Source organism: Neofelis nebulosa, chromosome 6 (genome assembly GCF_028018385.1).
Source record: "Neofelis nebulosa isolate mNeoNeb1 chromosome 6, mNeoNeb1.pri, whole genome shotgun sequence".
Lineage (NCBI taxonomy): Eukaryota > Metazoa > Chordata > Mammalia > Carnivora > Felidae > Neofelis > Neofelis nebulosa.
In genome coordinates this window covers 126,348,070-126,374,403 of record NC_080787.1, presented here as the reverse complement: position 1 = coordinate 126,374,403, position 26,334 = coordinate 126,348,070, and the positions used below count along the sequence as shown (strand labels likewise).

General features: G+C 37.3%; 1 protein-coding gene across 4 annotated transcripts in view; it reads right to left on the bottom strand.

Annotated features, from left to right (window-relative positions):
• Positions 1-26,334, bottom strand: part of PDE7B (phosphodiesterase 7B) — a 584,524-nt gene that overhangs the window by 207,471 nt on the left and 350,719 nt on the right. For 3 of the 4 annotated variants that reach the window (XM_058735376.1, XM_058735374.1, XM_058735373.1), the window contains one exon: positions 3,033-3,093. In XM_058735376.1, coding sequence (XP_058591359.1) covers positions 3,033-3,039 — 7 coding nt within the window. In that variant the 5' untranslated portion in view covers positions 3,040-3,093. Of the gene's footprint in view, positions 1-3,032; positions 3,115-26,334 lie in introns of those variants that run through there. The other variant, XM_058735375.1, reaches the window with a different exon arrangement.

The window sequence follows — 26,334 nt, the reverse complement described above, 5'->3', positions numbered from 1 at the left end:
TTTTAAGGGTTAAAGTGAGCCCAACTTCACAATTTAAAGCTGTGGGATGTCTCAGGTTGGCCTCCCTTAGGGAACTCAGTTCTGAGGTGGCAAAAAGATGAGAGATGAAGGTTTGGAAATGCAGACTTTATATCTTTGGTTTCCTTGTCTAGATATTTTGCTTTATTCATAAAAACATTATACATTACCTGCAAAAATATAAACTATACTCATGATTGGCAACACTTAGAAAAGTTAATAGCCCCTTAAAATATCAAAGAATATCCTTTACTGTTGGAGGTATAACGCTTTCTCAAGAAATGCTTTAAGAAGCCATAAGGGCATGATCGCAGGTTCCTTTCAAAGGAAGCAACAAATACTTCAGATAATGGTAAAGAGGTGTTTTGCTGTTGTGTGAATACAGATGCCCTTTCCTGATGAAATATGATATGGTCTCAGTTACAGGAGTTACTTGTTAATAACTTGATTTTCTCTTGTTTTAAGGGAATAAACCATTTGATTTCACTTCTCCTCTTATTAACTTGTACAGTATTGCTGTGAAATGGCAGCCCATGGGCTTCAGGTGGACACCTGCTAATGGTGGGTTGATCCATGTGTATTGATATCCATAACAATTTTATTTTGGTATTCTCTTTCATCTAAGATTTCAAAGGACTGTGTAAATGTTTCAATTAAATTTTGTAGCAATCCTCTTAAACAGATAAGTAGGAAAAAGCCTAAGCCTTCTTAGATGTAAGCTCCTTGAAGGCACAATTTTCACTATGTGAATAAATCAAGGTCTCTAGACTCGGTATTATTTTTGACACCAAATAAATATTTACCATCTATTTTAAAGGTAAAATACACCGTTGTTGTTCCTATTCCATCTTTATTTTTCCTGTGCCCTCAGAACTAACAAAAACTTCCATTCTCACAATTACTTTATATTATTTAGTTCCCTATCACTAAGAAAATAGAAATCTAATAAACTAATGAAATCTACAAGTTTGATAATATACTGCTATCGCCAAGGACATTTATATTTTGAAAGAGAGATCATGCCTTAATTTGCTTAGGATAAATGATCTGAGATGTTTAGGATAGACTCCACCTCTCACATATTTAATAGTTTAATTAATTATAATTGTTATGACAGTAAAAGTAATATAGAACTGATTAATGTAAGTATATTTCTAATTTTTGAATGTTGTATAATGTGGCAGATTCACTGGGATACACTTAGTGGCCAGGAATGTCTTCTGGAAGCTATATAAACCATTCCATATAATCCAGAAGAGATGGAAAGATAATTGGCCTTACTTTAAGTGAGAACAAGTCTATAGGCAGTAGAAAACAGTCTATTGCTGTCGCTGTCGTAGCTATAAACTAAACAGGTAACTCACAGAGAAACCAGGACAAAGGAAAATTCAGGCAAAATAGATGATGTGCTCATGTGCTTAAAATCATTAGAAGTTGAAAAAATGGTTAACATTACTAGATTAGGTAGAAGCCATAATCATACAATATCTTAATGGTATTAAGGTACCTTATTTAACCATTTGCCTCAATTATTATTAACTATAAAATGAGGATAACACTAGCACAAACTTCATTTTATTATTGTGAAAATTAAATAAGTTAATTGATGAATAGATTTGATGTGGTGATGAAATGTTTTCCCAAATCTAAGGTTGGGACGTAATGGCTGGACAAAGGGATTTTTTTCTGCTTATCTATCTATCTATCTACCTACCTATCTATATCTATCAGCATTTTTGAGGCATTTTCATGCTTAAAGGATAGGAATACTGGATATTTGAAATGGTTGTATGGATGCTATGCTATGTTCATTGTTATACAATGGATGAGTTACTCTATGGTTACCATCTTAATTAAAATGAAAACATATAGGAACTGCAACAGGTTTAAAACACTAGCACAAGAAAATGAGGATCATAAGACTAGGAAAATACGGTGTCTGTTTTTGTTTGTTGTTTTTTTGTTTTTGTATTTTTGGCTTGTTTTTCAAGTCATGAGCAATCCTTGGTTATTATTACCTGATTATCTTGGATTATACATTACCAAGACCTTCCCATGCCTCTATCTTGCTGACTGCTTTTGAGTCATCTCACCAATAAGCTAGCTGCCAATATTTGAATTAGCCAGAGAAAATGGAAGAAGCTAAAATGAATACTTTTGTTCTTTGCTAATCAGTGTTGTTCAAAGTTGGAATGGACAGGGTAAAATTTTGGTGAAAGTCAAATTTAAGGATTATTTTTATTTATCTAAGCTACTGTTTTTTGCCCTATTTCAATAATTAACTGAAAGTTAATTGGACGGGGTTTAGTGATTGAAATAAGATCTAAACACTGTACCTAAAACTTTACATTTTAAAAATGTTCACGTCATGATTTGGACTATTTCTCACTTTGAGGTTAAGTGCATCACTTATATTCTCTGTACTAGTTTACCAACCTATAAAATGAAGAAAATAATATCCACTTCATTTCTTACTGGAATATTATATATTAAGAGTTTGTGAAAGGCATTGATGATACGTCATCCTACAAGAACAAATTATTTTTCATTACAGTGTTGTAATTTTATTACAAATGCATTGTGGGTAACTGTAGATTAGTTCACATTTATAGTTCTCCCAGGCACTGTAAGAGCTTTGTGCTGTGATAGAAATTCTTCATAGTTTACTTACCTAACTTATCATTTCTAGTTAAGGAATTACAGTGTGATTCTTACTTTTTCATCACATTTGCGTGAATACAAAGCACCCAATTCTATGTTATGCTGACGAACCAAGAAAAATTCTGAAAGGCTCAGATGCATGATTCCTGACTTACTGACAGTTAATAAAATAAAAACCTTTTTTTATCATCAAATGTTCCAATATACATGTATTATACCTGTCTATAAACCCATAAAAAAGCCTATAAGCCTCTGCAATATGCAACAAGAGACAGTCAGCAAGGCAACAGAAGAACAGCAAGTCCATAGAACATCCACATACTTAATATATCTAAAACGAGAAGTCTTCTTACCTAGCATGCAAACACATTTGACATTCTGATCAGGGTTTTCAAACAAGATTTCACCACACCTCTGAAAGAGAAAGAAAGCCATAATTATTTTCAGATTTTATATCAGTGTTCCCAAGGCAATGTGTCTATGCAACCTGACATCAGCATAACATTATTCTACTTCTCATGTTTTCCTTGGTTATCTGAGTCTAGGGACTTGTGTCATGAGTAGGGATTTTCCTGGTAGTAAAATACTTGAGATATTAAGTTGGGATGGATTGTTCCTTCATGCCTTATGCCTTTGCCTAGAGCTCATTTTGTGTGTTCCTCTGAGGAGTCATGGCCTGAGATGCATTCGGTGTCTAATGTTTTCTGTTTCAGTGGAAGATATGCAGTCTATTAGATCTAATAATTGGAGGTTAATCACTCTCAAAACTGGTCCTTCCTCAGATGGGAGTTATTCTAAACTACCCACTCTGCAATCAAACACACACATTGTTAAACACAAAACTAGGTGGCCTATACTTAACTCTCTGAACTTGAAAGAAACAAATAAGGAAATGATGAAAAGGTGGCACTCGTAATGCTCTTCCTGAACTCACAGACTCATAGAAATAGCAACTTTCTTACCTATATCTTATTTTTAACTTGCTTATTAAAATTTTTGTGCAAGGTAAACTCTGGAGACAACAATTACCTCTTTAAAAATGGACTACACTTACGTATATGACTGACAAATGGTTAGTACCTGAATATGTAAATAAATCCTCCAAAATCAATAAGTAAATAGCAAACAGTCCAATAGAAAAACAGATAAAGGAACTAGCAATGCATGGAAGAGGGGATCTAAATGGTCAGTAAACACACAGAATAAATTCAACCACACTAAAAATCAAGAATGAGCAAATTAAAGATAAACTGAAGTCTATTTTGAATTCATCTGCATGGCAAAACATAAGAGTCTGGCAATAAAAACTGTTATTAAAAATGTAGAGAAAAGGGCACTTGTAAAATGATAAAATCACTTTGAAGAAAAATTTGCAAAATCTAGTCAGGTCAAAATGTACATATCCTATGACCTAGCAAGTTATCTTCTAAACTGACGACTGGAGAAATTTACACAAATAGCTTTAATGTTCAGCTACAAAACAGATAAATATATTATTCACCACTGGAATACTACACAGTAGTTCAGATGAATGAATTAGAGTTATGTATACTTTAAAAATATATATTATGTATGTAACATGTACATGTAAATATATAATAATCAATTATATAACGATAATGTTCAAATCATGTGAAATATATAGTGTTCAAATCATACAAATACATATAATCTTCAAATCATGTAAAATATATAAAACTGTCTCCATTTTATATGAAGTTGAAGATAACCTAAAAATAGCACACATTATTTGTCAATATATTAATTTACAGAAAAAGCATAAAAACAGGCAATGAATAATGAACATCAAACTCAGGGTTGGGGGAAGATATGCAGAGGATATACATTCTTCATTCATAATTGTGAAAGGCAGGTTGAGAGGGAAAAGGACAACTCAATTACATACATTCAAACCAATCCATTTTCTGGGATGACCTACATCATGCACAGAGAGATGGACATTTGGCTCAGGGCCATGAAAAGGAAGCAAGCTGTTCCAGTGAATCAAGAGAATGGACTGCAGAGAGGACAGGTTGGTTATTCCTGAAGGTGGTAAGAGGTCAAGGAATACTAGATGGAAAGTCTGTATCGTGAGCTTTTTTCCTGGTTACTCTGCTGACCTACATATCATGTGATATTTATCATGCTATTTAATCTCTTCATGCTTCATTTCTTTGTAAGTAACATGGGGATGCTAATATATGCCACAAAGTCATATGCGAGAGTAAATGTGAGGATTAACAACCCGTGGCATCTGACCCAACTGTCTTTCCTGTTTTGCTGGTGTTTTGGCAAAGGTTGACCCATTCAAATTGCTAGGATCCATTTCCGCATTACCTGCTTTTTTTAAAGTGGTGTTTTTATGACCTGAAAGAATTAATAGTTGTTTTTAAATGAAAGATCAGAGGTTTCGAAAATATTTTCAACTTCTTGGCAAAACAAAGCGTTAAGAAGCTCTATTAACCCGTATTCTGAGTCCTACAAGGAACGAATTCTGGAGTGCTCCCTTACCCTTTGTCAATGGCAAAGCCCACACACGTGCTGGGATACAACGTTCCTTCTTTCATTGCAGGGGATGGAAGCAGATGGTAGGTGGAGGTTGCATGATTTCCCATGGCTCCCCTAACCCAAGGCTAACCTTACATATATGGCCCTTTCAGAGGCAGATGGGTGTGGGTGTGGGTAAGGGTGGTGCCATGGATCTGGTTCTTTTTCCTAGACATAAAGAAATCCAGAAGCTTCTGCAACTCCTGGAGCATGCATTCCTTAACAGTCATGGCCTGCCTGGGTTCACTGACCACACAAGCTAATGACCAAGCATCAAGGGCAGGTGCGGTGGCTCTTCTGATGATGATGAAGCAGTCCTCTTCTGTCTCCATCTCCCTGGCCATCTGGGAAATGGCTGAGGCACCTCTGACTAGTTCTTTAACTGCTCTGCTTTGTAAAATTACCTGATGATGGTAACAGATTTTAAAGCATGCCCAGAAGGGAATCTGTTGTTCTCAGAACTTGAAAGAAAGCAGATTCTTTCCAGTGCTTTTTCTCATTGATGCCAGTGTTTAAAGGGCCTTGGCTGCCAGGCTCATGCTTGCTGTGAAACCTAGGGCAATGACCCAGTTTAAGAGATTAATTGGGCTAAGCCACGGAGTCCAAGTCTCAGAAAACTGCAGGATCTTCCATGGGGGAAGGTCTCATGCCCTCTTGGGTTCTCAGGTGCTGCAGCTGTCTTTCCTCATGGTTCTACCTGGTAACGTATGCTGGGACTTCTCATCCCAGCTCACTGCTGCTGAATGATCCTGACTTTGATCTGGTTCTGATCACCAGGCTTCTGCCTCCTTCTCAAGATCCCATCTCTCCATAGGATCTCCAGTTTTGTTTTGTTTTTGTGCCTCATATACTAATTTCAACTCTCCTTGTTTGTGTCCTTCTCTCCCAGTTAATACTGACCCAAATAATAGGGCATAATTATTGAAATCCCTCGCCAAAGGGCTGGACCCTCCTGGCATACGATCTTCTACAGCACATAGGATATGCTGCACGTGAACTCATGTATGTAATGCCTGTTAACCTCATAGATATGAAGAATCAAACCACTTTCATTGTTAGTGCTCCTAACATGCCTCATTATGTAATCCTGGTGTCTTATATGTACAAGACACTTAAAGATTTGTGGACTAGCTAACATTGATTTAGCCCATACTATGAGCTAAACATTGTTCTAAGTGCTGTACATCTACCATCTCATACTTTCATTATACTCTTTTAAGAGAGTAGAAAATTGAGGCACAGAGAGTGCCACTCACTATAGAGGACTCCTCTCCAGTAAGTGACAGCTTACAGAATGAAAGCTGACAGCTTAGCCAATGCTTGACTAGTATACGCAGATTCTTAAATATTGGCTATTGTTTATCTACTCACTGCCCAGGTCAAATAGACTATGTCTGCTTACATCCCCTCCTCTCGCTCATTAGCCACTGACTATTTGCCTGAGTTGCAACCTATTAGAGCATAGGTTTTGTATTAGACTAATCTAAGTTCAAATCCTATTTCTGCATTCACTTACCAACTACCATCATGGACAATTTATTTAGTTTTGTCAAACTTCCTTTCTCATTTGTAAAAAAAAGTCAAGCTTATCTACATCATAGTATCATCATAAGTTTAGTTTTAATTCATTGTGAACAAGAATGTACCAATTTAAATTTCTGTAGATGAGACCATAATACAAAAATACAAATTAATAAATCTAACTTATTCCATAAAGTATATTTGAATTCTCATATTATTATTTAGGATTAAAAATAAAGAAATAATTCTAATTTAAAAAGTCAGAATATTTCACAATTTGGTTGCTAATTCCTATATATTAAAATTTTTCTATGTTAAATCTAAAGTTTGTTTTTCAGTCAGGAAGAAAAAGATGATGTTATATATTAATATATAAATATATAAAATGCCACATCTATCTTAGTAGTTTTAATTAAAAATATTTACTTTCCATTAGTTAGATCACATGTTTCAGCAAAATGTGAAATAAAATATATTTCTTTTAAGTGAACTATATTTTTTCATTACTTCCACCTTAAAATTAGTTACGAAAAACTGATATGAGGTGTAATTTTTAAAAATCACACTAAAGTATTCAGCACACCTCTTTTTCTTAAGGGAAAATTATATCTGAAATTAAAATATTTAAATATGAATCATAGTAACTATTGTACTCAAAAGAAATTTTAAAAAATTAAATAAAAAACATTAACGTTAGTGAAAAATTCATACATTGTTCAACTGGAAGCACTTCTAGCATTCTTAAATCAGTTAATATTTTTCCTGCTTCAAATAAAATTGTGTGCTCTTTTTATTTTTCTGAATATTTCCAATCACTTGAATATCTTAGTCTCTCAGTGGGCCTCCAGCAATTAATCTTTGTAGGGCAGGTGTCTTAATATCTCTGGATGGGAGGAAACATTAGTAAACAAAACACAAAACAGAAATCCTCATTGGTTGGTGGTTTGGCCCACTGCCAGCTGAGTCAGTAACTGTTTTCTCTAAGTAGGTAATGTGAAATGCTATCAGCAAATAATTAATAGGCTGTGATTCTTTGATTATTTTCTTCCCAGAGTTATAGGTATTTTTTTTTTTAAAGCAGAAAGGCATTTATACATGAAACTAGGTGCTTATAAACGCATTGGAGGAGCTGGCTATAGGCTGGGCACCTAGAAATGAGTCTCAAAAATGCAGAATTGGCTTACGAGGGGAGCTGATGGTGGGCCACACTGGAAATGTGGAGACGCAAGAGGCAACACTGGAATTGTTAACTTCAAGACCACACCACCACGGCAATGATCCAAAGATTAGAAAGCTGTTGGCATGACCGCCTTTTGATACCCATGGAGCCAGTGACGGAATGCTGGAAGCTACTGTAGAAATGCAGAAAGACCCAACATGCCCAAGTCTGTGCTTGATAGATCATTAAAACAAACACAACAAAAAGAGCCCCGTGGTATATAACTAGATCTATTTTGGGAAAAAAAAAAAAAGTGATCAAAACTGAGTTTCCTGAGCTGAAGTGCTAACCTTGGTTGCTTTTTGATGGAAAACGAAGCACATCTCATTTGTGCCAGGAGCGACGGAATCAACCTGCAGCAGGCAAGGCCCCAGCATAGGCTGCCTTCACCACCACCCCCTCACCCCCACCCCCACTCTCACGCCATTTCCAAGTTCTCGGATTCTGCAAGTTTCCCATTCAGGAATTAATTTCTCTAGTGAGGTTTTTAGTAAACAAGGCAAATGCCTGTATGTTGATGCCTCTGTTTTATTTGTTCGCCCCTGAACCTCAAAGCGTCTTGCATGATGACACTCCCGATGTTAATTAAATGAAAGAATGAATATTTCTTTACTGAAATCCCAGGGCACATGCTTGAAATTTGAGATTATCTGGGGTAGCATGAAAAGAGAATGTTTTCTGGACGTTTATGTATACACACCAGTAAGTGCTGCCATTAGCTAGCTGCAGCCACATGACGTGGAACTGCGCGCAGTGATGAAGGGGAAACTTGACATCGAGAAGACATCTCATAATATCTGGGTCACTTTCCATCTCACATTTTCCGCCAACAATAAACAGAATGTTACTAATAAAAACCAGACCCCAGAAGACAGGCCTGGAGAGAAAACGGTTTAGGTCTTTAGATCATAAAAAGATAGCTTCTGTTAAGAAACTGAACTCCCCAAAGTCTAACAAGGGTCTAGAAGCTTGAAACTCCTTTGTCTATCAAATGAGTTAATGAGTGAATGAATGAATGGATGAATGAAGAAACATTCAAAATTATTTATTGAGTGCCTACTCTGTGCAGGTACCGTACTGTAAGTGTGAATACAAAATCATATGAGTCTTAGGAACTCCAAATGTCCCCCAGAAGTTTATTGCTTAGTCTGGAGTCAAAACGTAGGAGACTATGGGCAACCTCAGTGGTGGGCCCCCAGTGCTGTCTGGGGCTACCACAGAATGCTTCCAGAAAGAGATAGCCACAGGTCTGATAAGAAGGAGTTGGCTGACAAAGGACAGGGCAGAGGTAGGTGCCAGTGCAAAGCCCTGAATCCCTGTTGGGACCCTTCAAGTAGCTGCTCAGGAGGAGACCAAATTGTGGTACATCAGGATAGAGGGCTTAATCAAAGTGGTAGTCACAGGTGAGATGAAAGATAAGTATGGGCCAACAGTGATTAAAAGAATTCTGGGCCCAGTTAGAGAGGCCCGACTGAATTTTGAAGAGCCAGGATGTCTAATAAATTCTTTTCTCATTATAATAGATAATTACAATTTGGTGGTCCCAGATATCTCTCACCAATAGTATTGACTACAATCTTTTGTTCATTTCCAGCTCCAAAGGGTACACCAAACCTGTGGTGTTCCTTATTCTTTTTTCTTAAATTATTACACAGAATGGCTATAGCCAAAAGAACAGTCCCTAACCACTCAGTTGAAATCTCATGTGAGGCTGACTTCTGCTACTGCTAAAGCCATTAGCACCTACTGTTGAGCACATTACAATTTCCCCAGCCCTCAGAGGGTGCGTTTCCAGGGTCTCCTACTTTACAGTGGCTAGAGTTCCATCTACCGTGTGGGTGGCATAGCCAGGCCTTAATCTCTAAACACTGTGGCAGCCCTTGGTTCTTTAGTGCCAGAGGACGGCAGATTTGGAACGGGAGCTGATTTCAGCTCAAGCTCATGTTTTCCTTTCTAAGTTTTTCCAGTGAAAGAGCAGATTTCCATCCCGGTTCAGGCTGTTAAAACGTCAGACTAATAAGTTTTCAACAATCTGTCAGTGCAGATCTCCAGCAACAACCTGGCACTGTCTTCGAATTGGGGCCTCATCGTCCAACCCAACCTCAGCCAGTCAAAATAGGAGACACACTAGCAAAAGGAAAAAAAAGATAATCACCTCGAGCTGAGTAGAAACTCTTAACAAATCCATTGTTGCCAACAGTCAACAGCAAATCTGTGGGCTATATTACCTGAGGTGACCCTTCAGGCAGGGCCATCCCTCATAAACCTCTAATTAGCTATGGTTAGAAGTGGCTTGAAAGATATTAATGCTATTTCTATTGGAAAATGAGCCTACCAAGCTTTTAACAGCTTTGTTTTCTTCTTCAGTCAAAGAACAAAATGTTAGCTCAATGGCGTATGCTTTCTATTTAGAGAAGTGCCAGCAGCAGTAACGTCCAGAGAGTCTCTCAGCATTTTATTACATACCCCTATTTTTAAATGTTTAAAAACTACTCATTATGAACAAAAACTTGGAAAACCTGGTTTTAGCCCAAGAGTAATTTTGTTGTTGTTGTTATTAAGCAAACATCCAGAATGCAGAACTGTGTTTTCTGTCATTTGAGCCATGGACAGTAGAGGGCACTAGAAAGGCTATATATCTAATGTGTAGTGGGACACCCGTATGGAGATCCTGGGGTCAGTTGATGCACAGGTTCAGAATTGCTGTGTATTATGCTGTGCTTTTCAGTATATGCAGGCTTTCTCCATGCACTTTTATTCTTGACTTCCATTGCACATATTGGAATGCACACTGAACATCACATTTTTCATTGTGTAAAACAATGGCTATAGCTTTTGATCAAGCACAATTTTAGCAGAATCCGTGCCTGTGGAACCCAATGGCATGCAGAATGTAACTGGGGTATCTCTTGAGTGGGCATCATAGTCCAAGGTACTCTGGGAATCATTTTGATATGGGCTCTGAGAATTGTTCTATATCAGACACAAAAAAGTATACCACAGATCTTGATAAAGACAGCAAAAATTATGTCAGAATCTTGCCATACAATTTCCTATTTTATTTATCTCCTCAGAGCCCTAAGCATTGATTGTCTTTCATAAAGACACTTCTGTGAAAGCATAAATACTTAACTTTTATAAAGTGAGTGTCTATAGTGGAAAGAAGTTAGAGTATCTGGATTCAAATCCCAATTTATCCCTCTCTAGCTGTGTGATCTTGGACATAGTATTACTTACCTTTTTGAACTTCCTTGTAGAGGAGAGGTAGTAACAATGCTCTCTCCTTTACTGAAATAATTAATGTAATTTGTGTGAAAGCGTCTTGTGTACTCTGAAACCCATAATGGGGCCTGCTGTGAATGCTGTTTTGTAGAAGGAACGAGGTGGAAAGTGGAGAGGGCCATTTGGTGAGACTATGTACTGATACAAAACACAGTTCTACTGTGTGGGTCAGGGGATTTTGTGAGGAGAGAAATTTTGCTCCTGCCAAATTCCTGAGCACCAGTCCCTCAGAGGGTAACCTGCAAAGCCAGAGTAGTCTAGAGACCAGAGGTTGGCAGGGCAGGATTGGGGTGGTAAGCCCAGGCTGGGGAGAGCAATGGCCTTTGAGAAAGCATTAAATGAGAGAGGAAGCAGAGGTGAGGTGTGAGGTGAGGAAGCACCTCATGTGAGATGTAGATCTGAAGAAATGCAGGAAAAGGAAGAGGGACTATTTGAGGATCTGTAGCTTGGGCAGGGAAGTTCCAGTACCAAGAAGACACATCTCTAATCTGGGAGGGATCTGGGATACCACTGTGGCCAAGAAAGTCACTTTATAGATGTAGCAAACAAACAAGTACAGTGAAGTTAGGTGACTTTCCATTTCAAGGTCTTTGATGATCAGACTATGAGCTCTTGAGTTCAAAACAAGACCCCAATACCAGATGCATCACCCTCGGCAAGTTATTCAACAATTCTTTGCCTCCGTTTCCTCACATGTCAAATGAAGATATCACTACTGCCTATACCATGGGCCTAGAATAGTGGCTGGTAGAAGTAAGTACCCAATAAATTATTACTTTCAAAGATATACAATTATTTGGAAGCAGAGAAGCCACGAAAACCATAGCTTTTTCAACTGCCCTCCAGTATTATTCCATGTTATCTCCTTAATTTGGACTTTGAGCCATTGACCTGGGTAGCCTCAAGGTGCCCGAAGCACACATAAAGGGACACAAACCTGTAGTACCTGTGAGACGGGAGTGGTCAACAAGTATTTGTTTAATGAATGAATGGGAAATCAGAGGGCAAAGAGCAGATTGAAAACTGGACTAATCCTTACTAGACAATTAGCTCTAGTTGCTACAAGGGAAGGATTTCAAGATCTAAAGTCTCACTTTTGTTGAATATTTCCTTTAAAATATTCATTCATTCAGCAAAACTTCACTGAACTCTTTCCAATGCAGCAAAAGTAATTATCTGTATTTAGCTGCTTATGGCTGCATTTACTTATTAAATTCAGTGGAACCTATCTCAATTTTGATTATATTATTCTCAAATAATACTTGTGTGTTTAAAGTCCTAATTAAAGACAACCAAGCATACTTTTTGTATAGTGGACATGTTGACTTTAGAAAGTTTCTATAGACCATTTGGTGCCCAGAGACTGACTATGCCTGATGCGCCCTTCTCCTTGGCATTGAGGAGGCGGGAGGAATCCAAATGGGTTTGGGAAAGAGGTTTCTCATACACTGGCCACATCCTGATGGGTGTGGAAGAGTTTGTGAATAATGTATTCTGATTGGATAGGGGAGAGAGGAACTAATATCGAACAAGTCCTCAGTGGGAGTTGAAGGCACAAGATAAGCTAGAAGGGTGTTTGTTCTGAGTAGTAAACGACAGGTGCAAAAGCCTAAAGGTGACTGAGGAAATGAAGGAAGTTAGGAATGGCTAGAAGGGGTTGGGGTTCAGATAATCAGGTGAACTGGCAAATGAGGGACACTAGGCTGGGGAATTTGTCAGGGGCCAGAGCACACATGGCCCTGTGGGACTCCATTTAGTGATTGGACACGTGCTTGGGTAGGCCATGAATCTGAACAAAGTCACTGCAGGTCACAGGCCTTCTGTTCAAGGCAATAGAGAAATCCCAAAGTGTTTAGAAAGCTTTTGTAATGGGAATACGGTACAGCAGTCACGTTTGCCGACTGATGTTGCTCTTCACCACACTTGGCAGTATCTTTAAGTGGGAAAAGCGTTCTGCCATGTGAGTCATCACCTTATACTTGAGTGTTTAATAATATTATCTTTGGTATCCCTACTACTCAGAGTTTTGACAATCAATGAAGGTAAGGAATACAACCAGAACTGCACTTTTTCTGACTCTCCAGTATTACTGCACACAGGATATGCACAAGCAGATAGATTTCTTCAGATTTGCTGTCATCCGTATGGCCTTTACCAAGGGTAGATCATGGAAATAAGAGGGTGGCTTGCCGAATTTCCAAGTCTAGCACGAACAGATTACAAACAGCAAGGTCTTTTAAACCATGCACAGGGTGAAGACTGAGAACAGAGTGAAAGGGTGATTAGCAGACAAGTCCATGGATCCCAGAAGATGATGGAAGTAGGGTCCTTCAACCAACTCCTTCCCTAACACTGGAGATGGAATCTCCTCCTAGAAACTACTGGAAAAGCATGCTGTACTTCAAGAAAATCATTCCTTTATCCACCATCACCTTCAGAGTGAAAATCGAACCAGAGCAGGACTCCACTATTCTTGCACTTCAGGCTGACATAACATGCAGCCTGTCCCTCTGCTGCCCCTAGAAGACTGACACTGTGAGCACTTGGAACAACCACCTTTGTCTGATGTGTGTATTGCCAACAATACCTACTCACAATTGCTAAACTCCAGCCATCTGGGTGAACTGTCCAAGCTTTAGACATTGGTTTTCTTCATTTACCCTGCAATTTCCAAGCTACTTTATATGACCCCATAGACAGCAAAAGCTTCATAGATAATATCAGCAATACCTCAAAATCATTGTACAGACATCACGATTTGGAGATTCATGCGACCTCATCCAGCTGGTAACTGAATGAATATTTATACAGGACAAAGGAATACTTATAATGTGCTCCTTGCAGCTCAGTGCAGTAATGCTCCTGTACATAAACCAACAATTAAATGTAATCCTATACACTTATAGTTTTAAAAGAAATTCAAACCAGTCCTTGGAATTAAATAACCCCAGTGCTAGAGAAAATGACTTCCAGAACATCAAGCCTAACATGCAAACACAGGGCCTCTGAGCCACAAAGGAACAAACACTTTTCCACAGGGATAAGGGCTCGTTGTATAACTACTTGTGAGGTCAAAGATCCAGATGTTCCCACAGATGATCAAAAAACGATTACTGGTCAAATTGCATTGACCATCTCCGTATGGACAGCTCTGAGACATGGATTTGGCCTTGGAAAGGAGATCTCTGTAAGTTCTACTGGCAATCCATGGCAACCCCAAGTTAGAGCTGGAAAGTCCAATATCTTGGAGAAATAACTGACAGGTCTTATAAGCTACAAATGAAAATGAAAATCCATGAAAATCATGCATATTTAGCTAATTGTTGTATCCTGCTTTGTTATAGCTTACTAAACCTTACAATATACTTTGATAAGAGCAGTATTAAAAAGTCACAACCTGTTGGATCTCTTTCCATGAAGGTAGAGACTTTTGTCTAGTTCACTGTTCTTCCCCAGAACCTAGATCATTTGTCACATTGTAGGGTGTCAATAAATATTGCTTAAAACAAAAAACGAACAAATGATTTGGGGCAAAATATACCCAATCCATTCATTACTATGTGGCAGTCAAGTCAAGCATCTGTGAGATGGTGAAAATTCAGATTAGAAAAATAAAGTGAGCAAAACTGTACATAAAATTTAAATAAACTCAAATTGCAAGTTTTGATGCCATTACACCATTAAGAAATTGGCATCTGGGATGTGCAGTGAACCTACTATAAATGCTTTAAGTGGAGTCCCACCCAAAGGCAAAGATTTCTCTAAGTCTTATATTTTTGAGCCGTAGTTTTCCCTGAAAAGCAAAAACCATAAACACTAGTTTTTCAACCAGCAACTCTTTCAAACAAACAAAATTTGTTCTTAAATCTTCTTGTTCAGAGTCCATATCAGGAAATAGAAGTAATATCTATATTCCATCTCATTAGTGTCTTCTTGGAGGGTTAAACCAGTGAAGTGTTTCAAGTGTCTGATGAGAAAAATTGTATAAAGGTCACTTGGGGATTACTTATGGTAGTAGGTACTGTGTTGTTGATGTTTTATAATACTCATTCTAATCACTTTATTGCCTCAAGACCCTCTTCAGCCTTCTTACAATGATCCTTGATTTGAGATTTCATTCTTATTACTGTCAATAAACTCAAGGAATCCTGAAGATCATGCTTCATTAGCTTCTCAGTAAATCTGCCTGTTATCTGACATTACAATATGACATATATTCATCTATTAATAATGCTCATTAAGTAACTAATGCTCAGAGAATGAAGAGGTTTTTGCCTATATTGAATATTTTTAACCTAATGACATAAAACTCTTTTCTCTGTGTATTTTTAGCAAAGCAAGAAAGAAATTGAACACAAGTGCAATAATGCTTGCACAATACAATAGACTCATTGTATTAATTTACTAGCCTTAAATTTCCAAAACCTCGGCTAGATAGGGGCTGTGCCTTAGCTTTGAATCCTAGGATCAAGCAGAATGTTTGGCATAAAGCAAATGCCTAATAAATGCTTTTGTGCATGGCTGAATGAGGAAAATATAACATACCAAGGAATCTGGTCATCGTTAAACAAATTCTACTCAACTCAAACATGTCAATACAAGCCTTTCTGGATATCATTGTTAGGTATGAAAAGTGTGCCATATCCACACACATACACAAACACATGCTTAAAACTTTGCTTAGTGTGCTGTAGTTTGGTGGTTAAGAGTCCAGGCTTTTGTCTGGAGTCTCATAGCAGCAACTTTGAATCCCACCTCCATCATTTCCTAGCACTTTGACCTTGGGAATTGGCTTATTCTTTCTCTCAAAGCCTGTATTCTCACCTGAAAAACTGAGACCACACAGAGGTGTTAAGAGATTCAATGTGATTAGCACATGTGAGATTCTTAGTGCGGTGCCCAGTACATAGGAAGTGGACAGTATATGCCTCTGTAAATATTACACCCTTATACTCTGGCCTTCATCAGAGTCAAGCAAAGAGAATAAAAAGTCTTATTTCTCATTCTGGACATTGTACTACCTTGCCCTCAAATCAAAATGAATCTTTGCTGCTCCCTTTGTCCCAAACGTTCCTTGTATTTTGGAGGAAGTACAAAGAAGGGGCGACAGAGAGCTTGATCTTTGGAGTCCAGCGGCTTGTGGATGGCATTTACCAGCCATGTGGCCTCAGGAAACCCTCTAAAGTTGCTTCATCCTCTCTAAAACATGATACAACCTCCCCACCTCATAGGGTTGTCCTGAGGATTAGGCGTTATCTATAAAGTTCTTGACTCAATGATGTTTCTATATGTACATGTGCATCCATGTAGGTATATATCTACTTCTCCATTCAGTGTCTACCTTCTTTTCTCCATATGTTCAAATTGTTCATATTAAGGCCCAGATAACAGGGTGATCCTTTATGAAGCTTTTCTGATATTTTTGAGTCTAAGTTAACTTTTTCTTTCCTGGATTTCCTATAATTCTTGTAGCCACTTTCCATTTTCTAGGTCACATTTTTATTACTTTGTCTATAGACAACGAGGTCTTTAAGGCATGAATCTAGATCTGCTTTATATATTTCACATATGTCCCCATCAGCCTCTGGAACAGTATGTGTGTGTGTGTGTGTGTGTGTGTGTGTGTGTGTGTGTGTGTGTTAATGAAAAATATTTACCAAGCATCTGTTTTTAAAATCTTGCTACTATCCTGCCTTATTGTACAAAGATTTGGAGATACATGTAGATTTCTTTTGGTGTGCATATGTGCATGTTTACATGCAAATAACCACCCCATACGCACATCCACACACACGTATATTGCAAAGGGTATTAAACCTAGCTTAAAGCCTGGAATTAAAACCTCCGAATGTCCAAAAAAACAACACTTAGTTCACAGTGCTAACCTCATTGTGGAATAAAGTTCTTCATGTTGAAACCTCTTATTTACTTTGAAGTTAAGAGAGGAGACATTCTCTTGTAACACTTCCTGTAATATATTTTGTTGCTATGATTCCAGGAAAAATTTTTGATCAGTGTTACTCATTTATTACAAATGAAAATATTAAACTTTTGGAATCAAGGAAGTAATGTTCACTTGCTTTCTTGGCCTGCCACCATTCATACCTTTCATATTCACCGTTGCCAACATTCTTTTAGAGCCAGCTCTTTGTTAGTGAAACATTTCTTCATCTAAACCCGAAAAGTAATTTTTTTTTTGCTTTCAAAATGAACACTCTTGATGTTGGATAGCATTCTCAATTTCCTCTCTACAAACAGGTCATCAGTGTTTCACATGCTATTGCTGATATCAGATCATTGAAGATTATTCTTTTAAAGAGAGTACTTAGTTGAAATTGATGAATAAAGAGGTAAAATTATGGCATTTGTCTCAAAATAAAGTTCTAAAACCAAGATCTGATTTTGAGTATCTTTATGTTAACTACTCACTGGGTATACATATTACTTATGTAAAATAATTACTAGTCTTTATTTTCACATTTTAGACCCGTAAGTGGCTTTTACTCTCTAAAAAGGAAAAGCAATATCTTTCTTGACCTTTAACGTGCAAAACTTGTAATGTACGGCAAATTTTAAGGAAGATAAAATACCAGCCAACCTATTAACAACCGATGTTTCAAGCATGTGGTTAGGTGAGTTGGCAAGAATGCTTCTGCATACGGAAACTATTTTGATGATCAGAATAAGAGAGCCAAAGAGCTCTGGCAAGTGAGACTTTTAAAAAATGAAATACAACACAAACTTTCAATTACACATGTAACTCCAAATGGCCTCAGAAATCGTACGGTGAATGATAAAGTAAATGTAAATTAAAGTCTCGGTCATGCATGAACCACTAGCATGTATGGGAGGGGAGTATCCTGCAAGTAATTTTTATGACATTTTTGAATTCTCCCTTATTTTCTCACTCCATTGCAAAGGCAAGAATCCTCAGTGTCTTCTCTGATTTCTCCCTTTGTCTTGCTACCTCCCACTCTTACTTGCCTCTACCTCAAAACGATTTAATGACTTTTCAAGTCCTTTGGCTTCAGCTCAAATCCATCTACCTTTCCCTATGCCATGACCAGCACACAGTTCTGCACAGCTATTTAATAAAGCCTCCCTTCTTACTATTCTCATTGTCACATAGCAGCCGGAACAGTCTACATTCTGAGTCCATCATTTCCCTGGTCAGAGGCCTTCCATGGCTACCCTTCACCTCAAAATAACCAAGAATTCTTCGTCTGGCACAGAGGGCCCTACATCTCCTGGCTCTTGCTCCCCAGTGGTACATTGCTTTAGGCTTACTGAGCTACCCTCCCAAAGATTCACTATTCTGTGCACCTGTAGGCCCCTGCACTTTCACCAAGGAGCTCCTCCTTACTGTTTTTCAGCTTACAGCTTTGACTGTAATGAGCTTTGCTCCTCCTGGTGGACTTCTTCCACCTCCAAAGTTCTGGTGAGTACCTCTTCTAGATGCCATGGAAGCACTGGGATAGATCTCTATGAGAGCACTAATCACGCTGAGATAATTCCCTAGACTAAAAGTCAAGTAAGGCCTCTAATTTATCATCAATTACTTTCCCGGAGCCTTACACAGTATCTCATACTTAATTGGCATTTAATAAATGTTAGTTGAAGAAGGAAGGAAGGAAAAACCAGGGGTTAAAGACATGTGATCCTAATAGAGCAAAAGGGAGCATGCACAAAAGTCTACATAGTCATCCAAGAGTAAGTAAAAACAGTTCTGGCTATCCAAAGTACGAGAACACCTGGATTCAAAACAAGAACCAACTAAACAATAAAAACCCTTCACACTCTTTTGATACCAGAGTTTTAGTCTTGCTGGAGAACAAAGACTTTTGGAGTGAAGTAAGACAGATGCATTGCATACTTATTGTTTGTTATCAGCATGAAAGAGAATCATTAGAAAAGAGCAGAATCCAATGTAAGGAGATTGGTTTTATTCTTGGACCTCTGCTTATTGTGTAGAGAGACATCATCTGCATGGTCTGTTGGCATTTTGAAGTTTAGATGTCTTAAAGAAAAGAACCTCACAATCAAATTTCAAGACTAAACGCCTCCTTTCTCTGTATCAACATACTAATATATTTTAGGAACCATATTATATATGACTAAACATATGACTGAAAAATTGTACAAGGCATTAAAAATGTTCAGAAGAAAGATCTAATCATTTACAAGCTTTTAACACTAATAATTATTATGCTAATTTTATGGTTATAGTTTTTGAACTAAACTCTATTTTCTTGCTTACTACCAACCCAAAAGAGATAAGGAAATTTTATTTGTTTTGAGAAGATAAATTTAATTAAGGAAAAGATACACTTTCTGTTTGAGGCGAGTTCATTTAAAATGGCTGAAATTTAAAACCCAAATTCAATTTTAAGCAGTGGCAATGGCCAATGCACGTAAATAAATTCCACCTGTCCACCCGATCCAGCTTAAAGACCACTTTCCCTGTCATTCACCCCCATTCCCTCATGTCACACTGCTTGGTATGTTTTGTATATTATGTAATATCCCTCCTCTCCAAATCTTTATGCCAATTTGCATTTTTCTATGGTCAGCATTGCCTGCCTTATAAACAGTATTTTGATATTAGGATTCATTACTCCTGTTAAGATTTTAAGCTCTTTTTAAAAAGTGATTTATTTTTGAGAGGGTAGGGAGGAGAGGCAGAGAGAGAGAGGGAGACGGAGAATCCCAAACAGGCTCTGCAGTGTCAGCACAGAGCCCAACATGGGGCTAGAACTCATGAACCACAAGATCATAACCCGAGTTGAAATCAAGAGTCTGATGCTTAACTGACTAAGCCACCTAGGTGCCCCTAGATTTTAAGCTCGTTAAAGGATGGAAATATTTCTCCTCTTTGGACTGCCAACATGGCCTAGATAACACAACGGGTTAAATTAAATCTCTGACAAATAGAAATAACAAACATGTATTTGTTTTGCTATTGTGTTTTTCATTTCATTACCAATAACACTTATAGAATTCTAGGGTGTCTAGAAGCATGAAAAATTGGCAAGCAGTAACATTTATCTTGTGAGAATCACTTTCCACGCAGTCTTATTTTTCCCCTCACTTCCCAGTATGATTCCTAGATCCTACTGATATAATATTCTCCATATATATGTGCACGTGTGACTTATTCATATCCACTTCTGCACATTTATCCAAGATTAACTCTTACTTCATTGAACCTCAGTAACGTAGGACCATCGCACATTTCACTGGCTCACCTACCTTCCTCAGAGAAGGCTCACGTAATTAATCTCTCTTAATTTGGATCAGTTTTCCAAATTGCCTATTTCAATATATATTTTATTTTATTTTTGTATATAAAGATAATATTTTGCACTTTAAACGTGTGATATGTGAAGATGCATTGATTCTCGAATTCTAGTTGGCATAAAAGTTATCTGATGTGTTTATTAAAATGGGTAGAACTGGGGTGCCTAGATGGCTCAGCTGGTTAAGTGTCTGACTTCAGCTCAGGTCATGATTGCATGGTTTGGTTTGTGCATTCAAGCCTCACACTGAGCTCTCTGCTGTCAGCACAGACTCCCCCTCTCTCTGCCCCCACTTCCCCGCCACGAGTGTGCACGCACGCGCGCGCGCTCTCTCTCAAAAACAAATAAATATTTTAAAAAATGGGTAGTCCTGGGCTCTTCCATGAGAGAGAAAAAATAGCAGGACTTAGGAATCTCACCACCTAAGAGCAACCACTCGTGGTGCTGTTGCTAGTGTCCTTTAGTGTTACCTTGGAAAACAGGAGAGTTGGGCTAGATGTTTCTCATCTCCTTCTGGTCTTATTTTTTTCTCTTTTGTGATTTTCTTTCAAACGTAGTCTAGTAATGAGCAAAGAGTACACTTTCAAACTGTCCCAAGTGCCAGGAATAGAAGAAGGCAGGGTCCTAGTTCCAGCTCCATGACCTTAGGCAGGTCCCTCATCACTGACTATCCTTTCATCTCAAAATTATTTGAATTTATTTCTTTTTTTTAAATTTTTTTTTTCAACGTTTTATTTATTTATTTTTTTGGGGACAGAGAGAGACAGAGCATGAACGGGGGAGGGGCAGAGAGAGAGGGAGACACAGAATCGGAAACAGGCTCCAGGCTCCGAGCCATCAGCCCAGAGCCTGACGCGGGGCTCGAACTCACAGACGCGAGATCGTGACCTGGCTGAAGTCGGCCGCTTAACCGACTGCGCCACCCAGGCGCCCCTATTTGAATTTATTTCTATAGCTCTTGTTTGCTTCCTTTTGTAGACTTGGCCACAAGCAAAGTAAGTCAAGTATACAGAAGGGCCGTCAGGCTAGAAGGATACTATTTTCTAAGGACTAGGTTCTTTATTGACTACATCTCCTGACTTTTTTCCAAAGAATAATTCTATTCTAGAAAAATAATTGGAAATAGGAAAGCAAATTTGAATGCTACTTTGCAATGGCCAGATTTAGAATCTGCCAAGTTCATATATCTTTAACAAAAAGAGATTTTCCTAGTAATTTTAAGGTATTACTCATCTTGTCAGGTTTTACACTTCAGAAAAATAGTCAAAATATACTATCAACTAAATTTCTTCCTCCCAAGATAAGTATAAACACACATAACTAACCTTAGGGACGACAGGAATTACTGTACTTTTATAAATATACTGAAAAGACTTGTTTAAAAATATAATATGACTCATAATAGCACTCTGTACTATAGATTGTAGCCTAGAGAAATAGTCTAGAACTAAAACCTCATTCTACCTCAGCAAGATAGGAGCTTTTAAAAAATATACTCTAAAATTGATGGACACACGCAAACCACTAAAATCAAGAAAAGTCCAAGTAAGTCCAGTCCTTCCATCTGGATGTAATATAATCCAGTGGAATGATAATAAAATATTGGTTTTGGTTTATATTTTGTATGTGTTTTATGTGATATTTCACTGCTCTATGGGGACTCTTCTGTTAGTCTATTAAGAAATACCCAGTGTTGACATTCAATTAACTATTTAAAAAAAACATCTTTCTAATAGCTGCTTCTTGCAAATAGAAATTTGCTTCTTTTGGCAATTTGGCTTTCAGTCATTGTCAGAAGTTAAATGGCATGTAGCAACAGGATTTGGAAATCCCAGAAGGATAAAAATATTATTTTGATATTCATATTTAAATAACCATAACCCAAGTGCATGATTAAACAACTTCTTAGTTTCTATACGTATCTGGTAGAATAGTACTATTGATAAAGAATCTTTCTTCTGAACACATGTGCGTGCATACACACACACACACACACATACATACCACACATACAAGGGAAAAGAGACAGTGCTTTCTTTATGACAGACACTTCCCTGTACCTTTCATGCATTATCTCACAATGACTTTATCTTTATGCGTGCACTAGGATGTATGACTTGTGCACTCAGTTCCAAAATTTACAAGTCAACTTAAAAATCTAGATAATTTACTCTGAACAGCAACAAGTGGAATGCCAGTTGCTTTTTTGTAAGAACTGTTGGTCATCATTTCTCAAACCCAGCAGTCTATCTCAGGATCGAGCTTAATGACTTCAAAGGTAGAATCTCAAGAGCTAGTTAAGATGAACAAGACTTTGACCTCAATGATGGCTGGCAACATTGGCCCTCAATTGGGTTCTCGATAGGTAGAGTCTCATTATATCAGAGTGGAAGCTTGTCAACATTTCAGATCCCACATATATCCCTATAGACCTACTGAATCAGTCCCTGCAATGTTATGCACACAACTATTCATCTAAATCAAAGAGAGAGGAAACAAAGCTAAAGTGAGATTGATACATATATTTGACTAATGAACCTAACCACATGTGACGATTCTTCTAAAGCAGTAACTTTCAAACTGGCTTTGGGGAACCATGTGGTTTTCAGATGTATTTATTTTTAGGGGCAGTACCAATTACTTGACAAATATTTCAATTAAAATATTTTTAAGTAGTTAAAATGTAACAAAAATATGCACAATTAAATGGTTCTTTAACGACGTCCATAAAACATAGATCACTATGAAGCTCCTCTTAAGGTCAGGGATAGAGCGTGTCCTGACATCTCTGGCCTTATATTTGAACTTCTCATGTGTATATCCTTGACTGGAACCACGATGGTTCTGCAGGCCCGTGTGTGTCTGCTCGTGAGAAATTAACCCAGCAGGCACATTATTATAACTTCTGTGTACCCCACTCAATCAAAGGCAGGTAAGTTCAGGCGCATTTGCGTAACACGTGCTCTTGGCATGGCAGAATAAGTGACTGAATGCTAATGATATATCAGAGACCAGTGCTGTGCATTAGAACTATAATTCAAGCTACATATGTAATTTTAAGATTTCTAGCAGCCACTTTTTATAAAAGGTAAAACAAGAAAAATCAAAACTGAAACAAAAAAGGAGAAGGAAGCAATGAAGTTAATTTATTAGTATATTCACTTAACCCAAGATATCTAAAATATTATTTCAGCATTAAATTAATGCCAAAATATTTTTACATTTTTTTTGCACTAAATCCTCCAAATTCCATGTATATTTTGTGCTTACAGCAAACCTCAACCAGAAGCCATGTGTAGCTAGCACAGTTACAGATAAAACTCGTACGTGAACTAGTAGGTGTTTTTTTTTTGTCTTAGTTTGTATCTCTCCTAGTCTTAATGTAAGTTTTCTGTATTCTGGAATCAATTTTTACATTTATAATTAACAAAAATGTAACAAGAACTTTTAAATTAGAAACAAGTCGCCTTTTAAAACCAGCAATTTGGAAAGAAAATGACAGTGGATTGTACAAGAGCATAAAAATAAAACAATAACTTGATATACTGACATAAACGGATTTTGTCACCACTGTTCACCACATTGTGAGCAAAATGAAAGCAATGTGGGGAAGAATCTCCCAGAAAGCCTCTTGAAAATTGCATTGAGTGTTATTAGTGACAGTATTCACTTTTTACAAAGATAAAAGTCACCCAAGTCCTCACAGTATTTTAGGCTGTGAAATTTTTGCACAGTGATCCTATCCCTTCTGCCAACTTACAATGTTATTTTAAAACAAAACATTGTGAGCATAAAAGTAAGATTCTCAGGTTAATTTAGCATAAATTTTACAGGAAAAAACTGGAGTAATGACAAAAAGTATTATATAGTATGTGGGGAAGAAACACCTTTTTCTCCAGAGAAGACTCATTAAACTGTGTGCTAACAAGTATAATAGATGAGTAGGCTGCTATTGTAGAGGCAATTAGACAATTAGCAACATAGTGTTATAAGCCAGAAAATAGTCTAAGAACATGAATACAACAGAAGTATTAAATTTATTTAAAGACTAAGATTATGTATAAGATTTATAAATTCAACATTTCAAGACTATCATTATGACTCATTTTCCTTTTCTTTCTTTCTTCAGGAGGTTTCTGCAGGAAAAATATGGTATTTTATTAAACACTTGTCACACAGAAGAAATGGTTAGGTTGAGTGGGTAGATTCATTTTTAACATTCCAACAAATGAAATGACAAGCGAAATTAATAAGAATTTTTTTAAAAAGCTATGGAAGGCAGTTTATAAAGAGTGTTAGGGAAAAAACCGTGTCTTGTGCCTTGCATAAAAACTATTTCTGAAAAGCTATTTATGTGTCATAGGAGAATACAAGCTGCTAAAAAGATCTGACAAGGCAATGCTTTAAGATCATTCTAATTGTAAATAGCATTAAGACATTGTCTTTAAATCATAGCGGTTTTTTTGGTGGTGGTGGGGGGGTACATGTCAATATGTGCAGTATTCTAGACCTTTTCATACCAAAATTCCTTGAGAGTTTATGGCAAGGTGCTGATAGGAATTCACTTTTTAAAAATTTCCTTTAGTGAGGTATCTCTCAAAAAATTGGTTTCACTGGTTTGCATACCTTGCTGACTTGTTTTGTCATAAACATAACAAGCTCAATTTAGCAGTGCAGGATCATGTTACAGTAACACTTAAAACCACAGAAAAAGTGTCAGCAATGAAATACATTTGACTGGAAATGTACCTGAATATCAAGCTGAAGCAGAGAGTGAGATATCTTCTTCCTGGATAATCTGTTTTTTTTGGTTGTTGTTTTGTTGTGTTTTTTTTAATGACATATTGAATGTCTCATAATGTTATAACACTTACTATGGACTAAATGTCCCCCACAACTTGTGTCACCCTAAATTCATATGTTAAAAACTGACCTCCAAATATTATGGTATTAGGGGTGGGACTTTGGGGAGGTGATTAGGTCATGAGGGTGGAGTCTTGGTGAATGGGATTAGTGCCCTGATAAAAGAGACCCGGGAAAGCTCCCTTCTCTCCCTCCCCCATGCAAAGACACAATGAGAAGATGGCCATCTAGAAACCAGCAAGTGGGCCCTTACCAGACACTAAATCAGTTGATGTGTCTGTTTTGGACTTCCCAGCCTCCAGAAATGTGAGAAATAAATTTGTGTTGTCTAAGCCACCTAGTATGTGGTGTTTTTGTTATAGCAGCTTACACAGACTGAAATGACATTCACCAGGGTTCACTGACGATCTGACCCAGCTGAGGAATCTGTCATTGACAGTTCCCATGTTGAATTCTTGGAAATTAAGGAAGAGAATGTTTGTTAGATATTTTTAACAATTTACTTTTAAAATAGAAGAATTTCTACTTTTCTTTCAGCTTCCATTTCAATGTAATTGAAACTATTCTAAGACTCCCATACAAACTATTAAAACTGTTACCATTTGCAACTACTCATTCTGTTGGAACAGGATTTTCCCCATATTACAGAAAAAAACAAACTACAGAAATATATTGTATTCTTTGACATAAAACTACAAATATCATCCACCGCCCATTCACATTTTTGTGTTATTAAAACAGCTCCATTCTTTTCACTAACTTTACAAGTAAAAGATATACTGTGAAACTAAAAAACCAAACAAACAGAAACAACAAAACGCTATATATTACTACAATGTTTTGATCTCTTTCATTTATTGGAAATGTTGCATAAGATTCTGCTACCCAGAAAGTTTGAAAACCTCTGTACTAAAGCAAACGTAATGT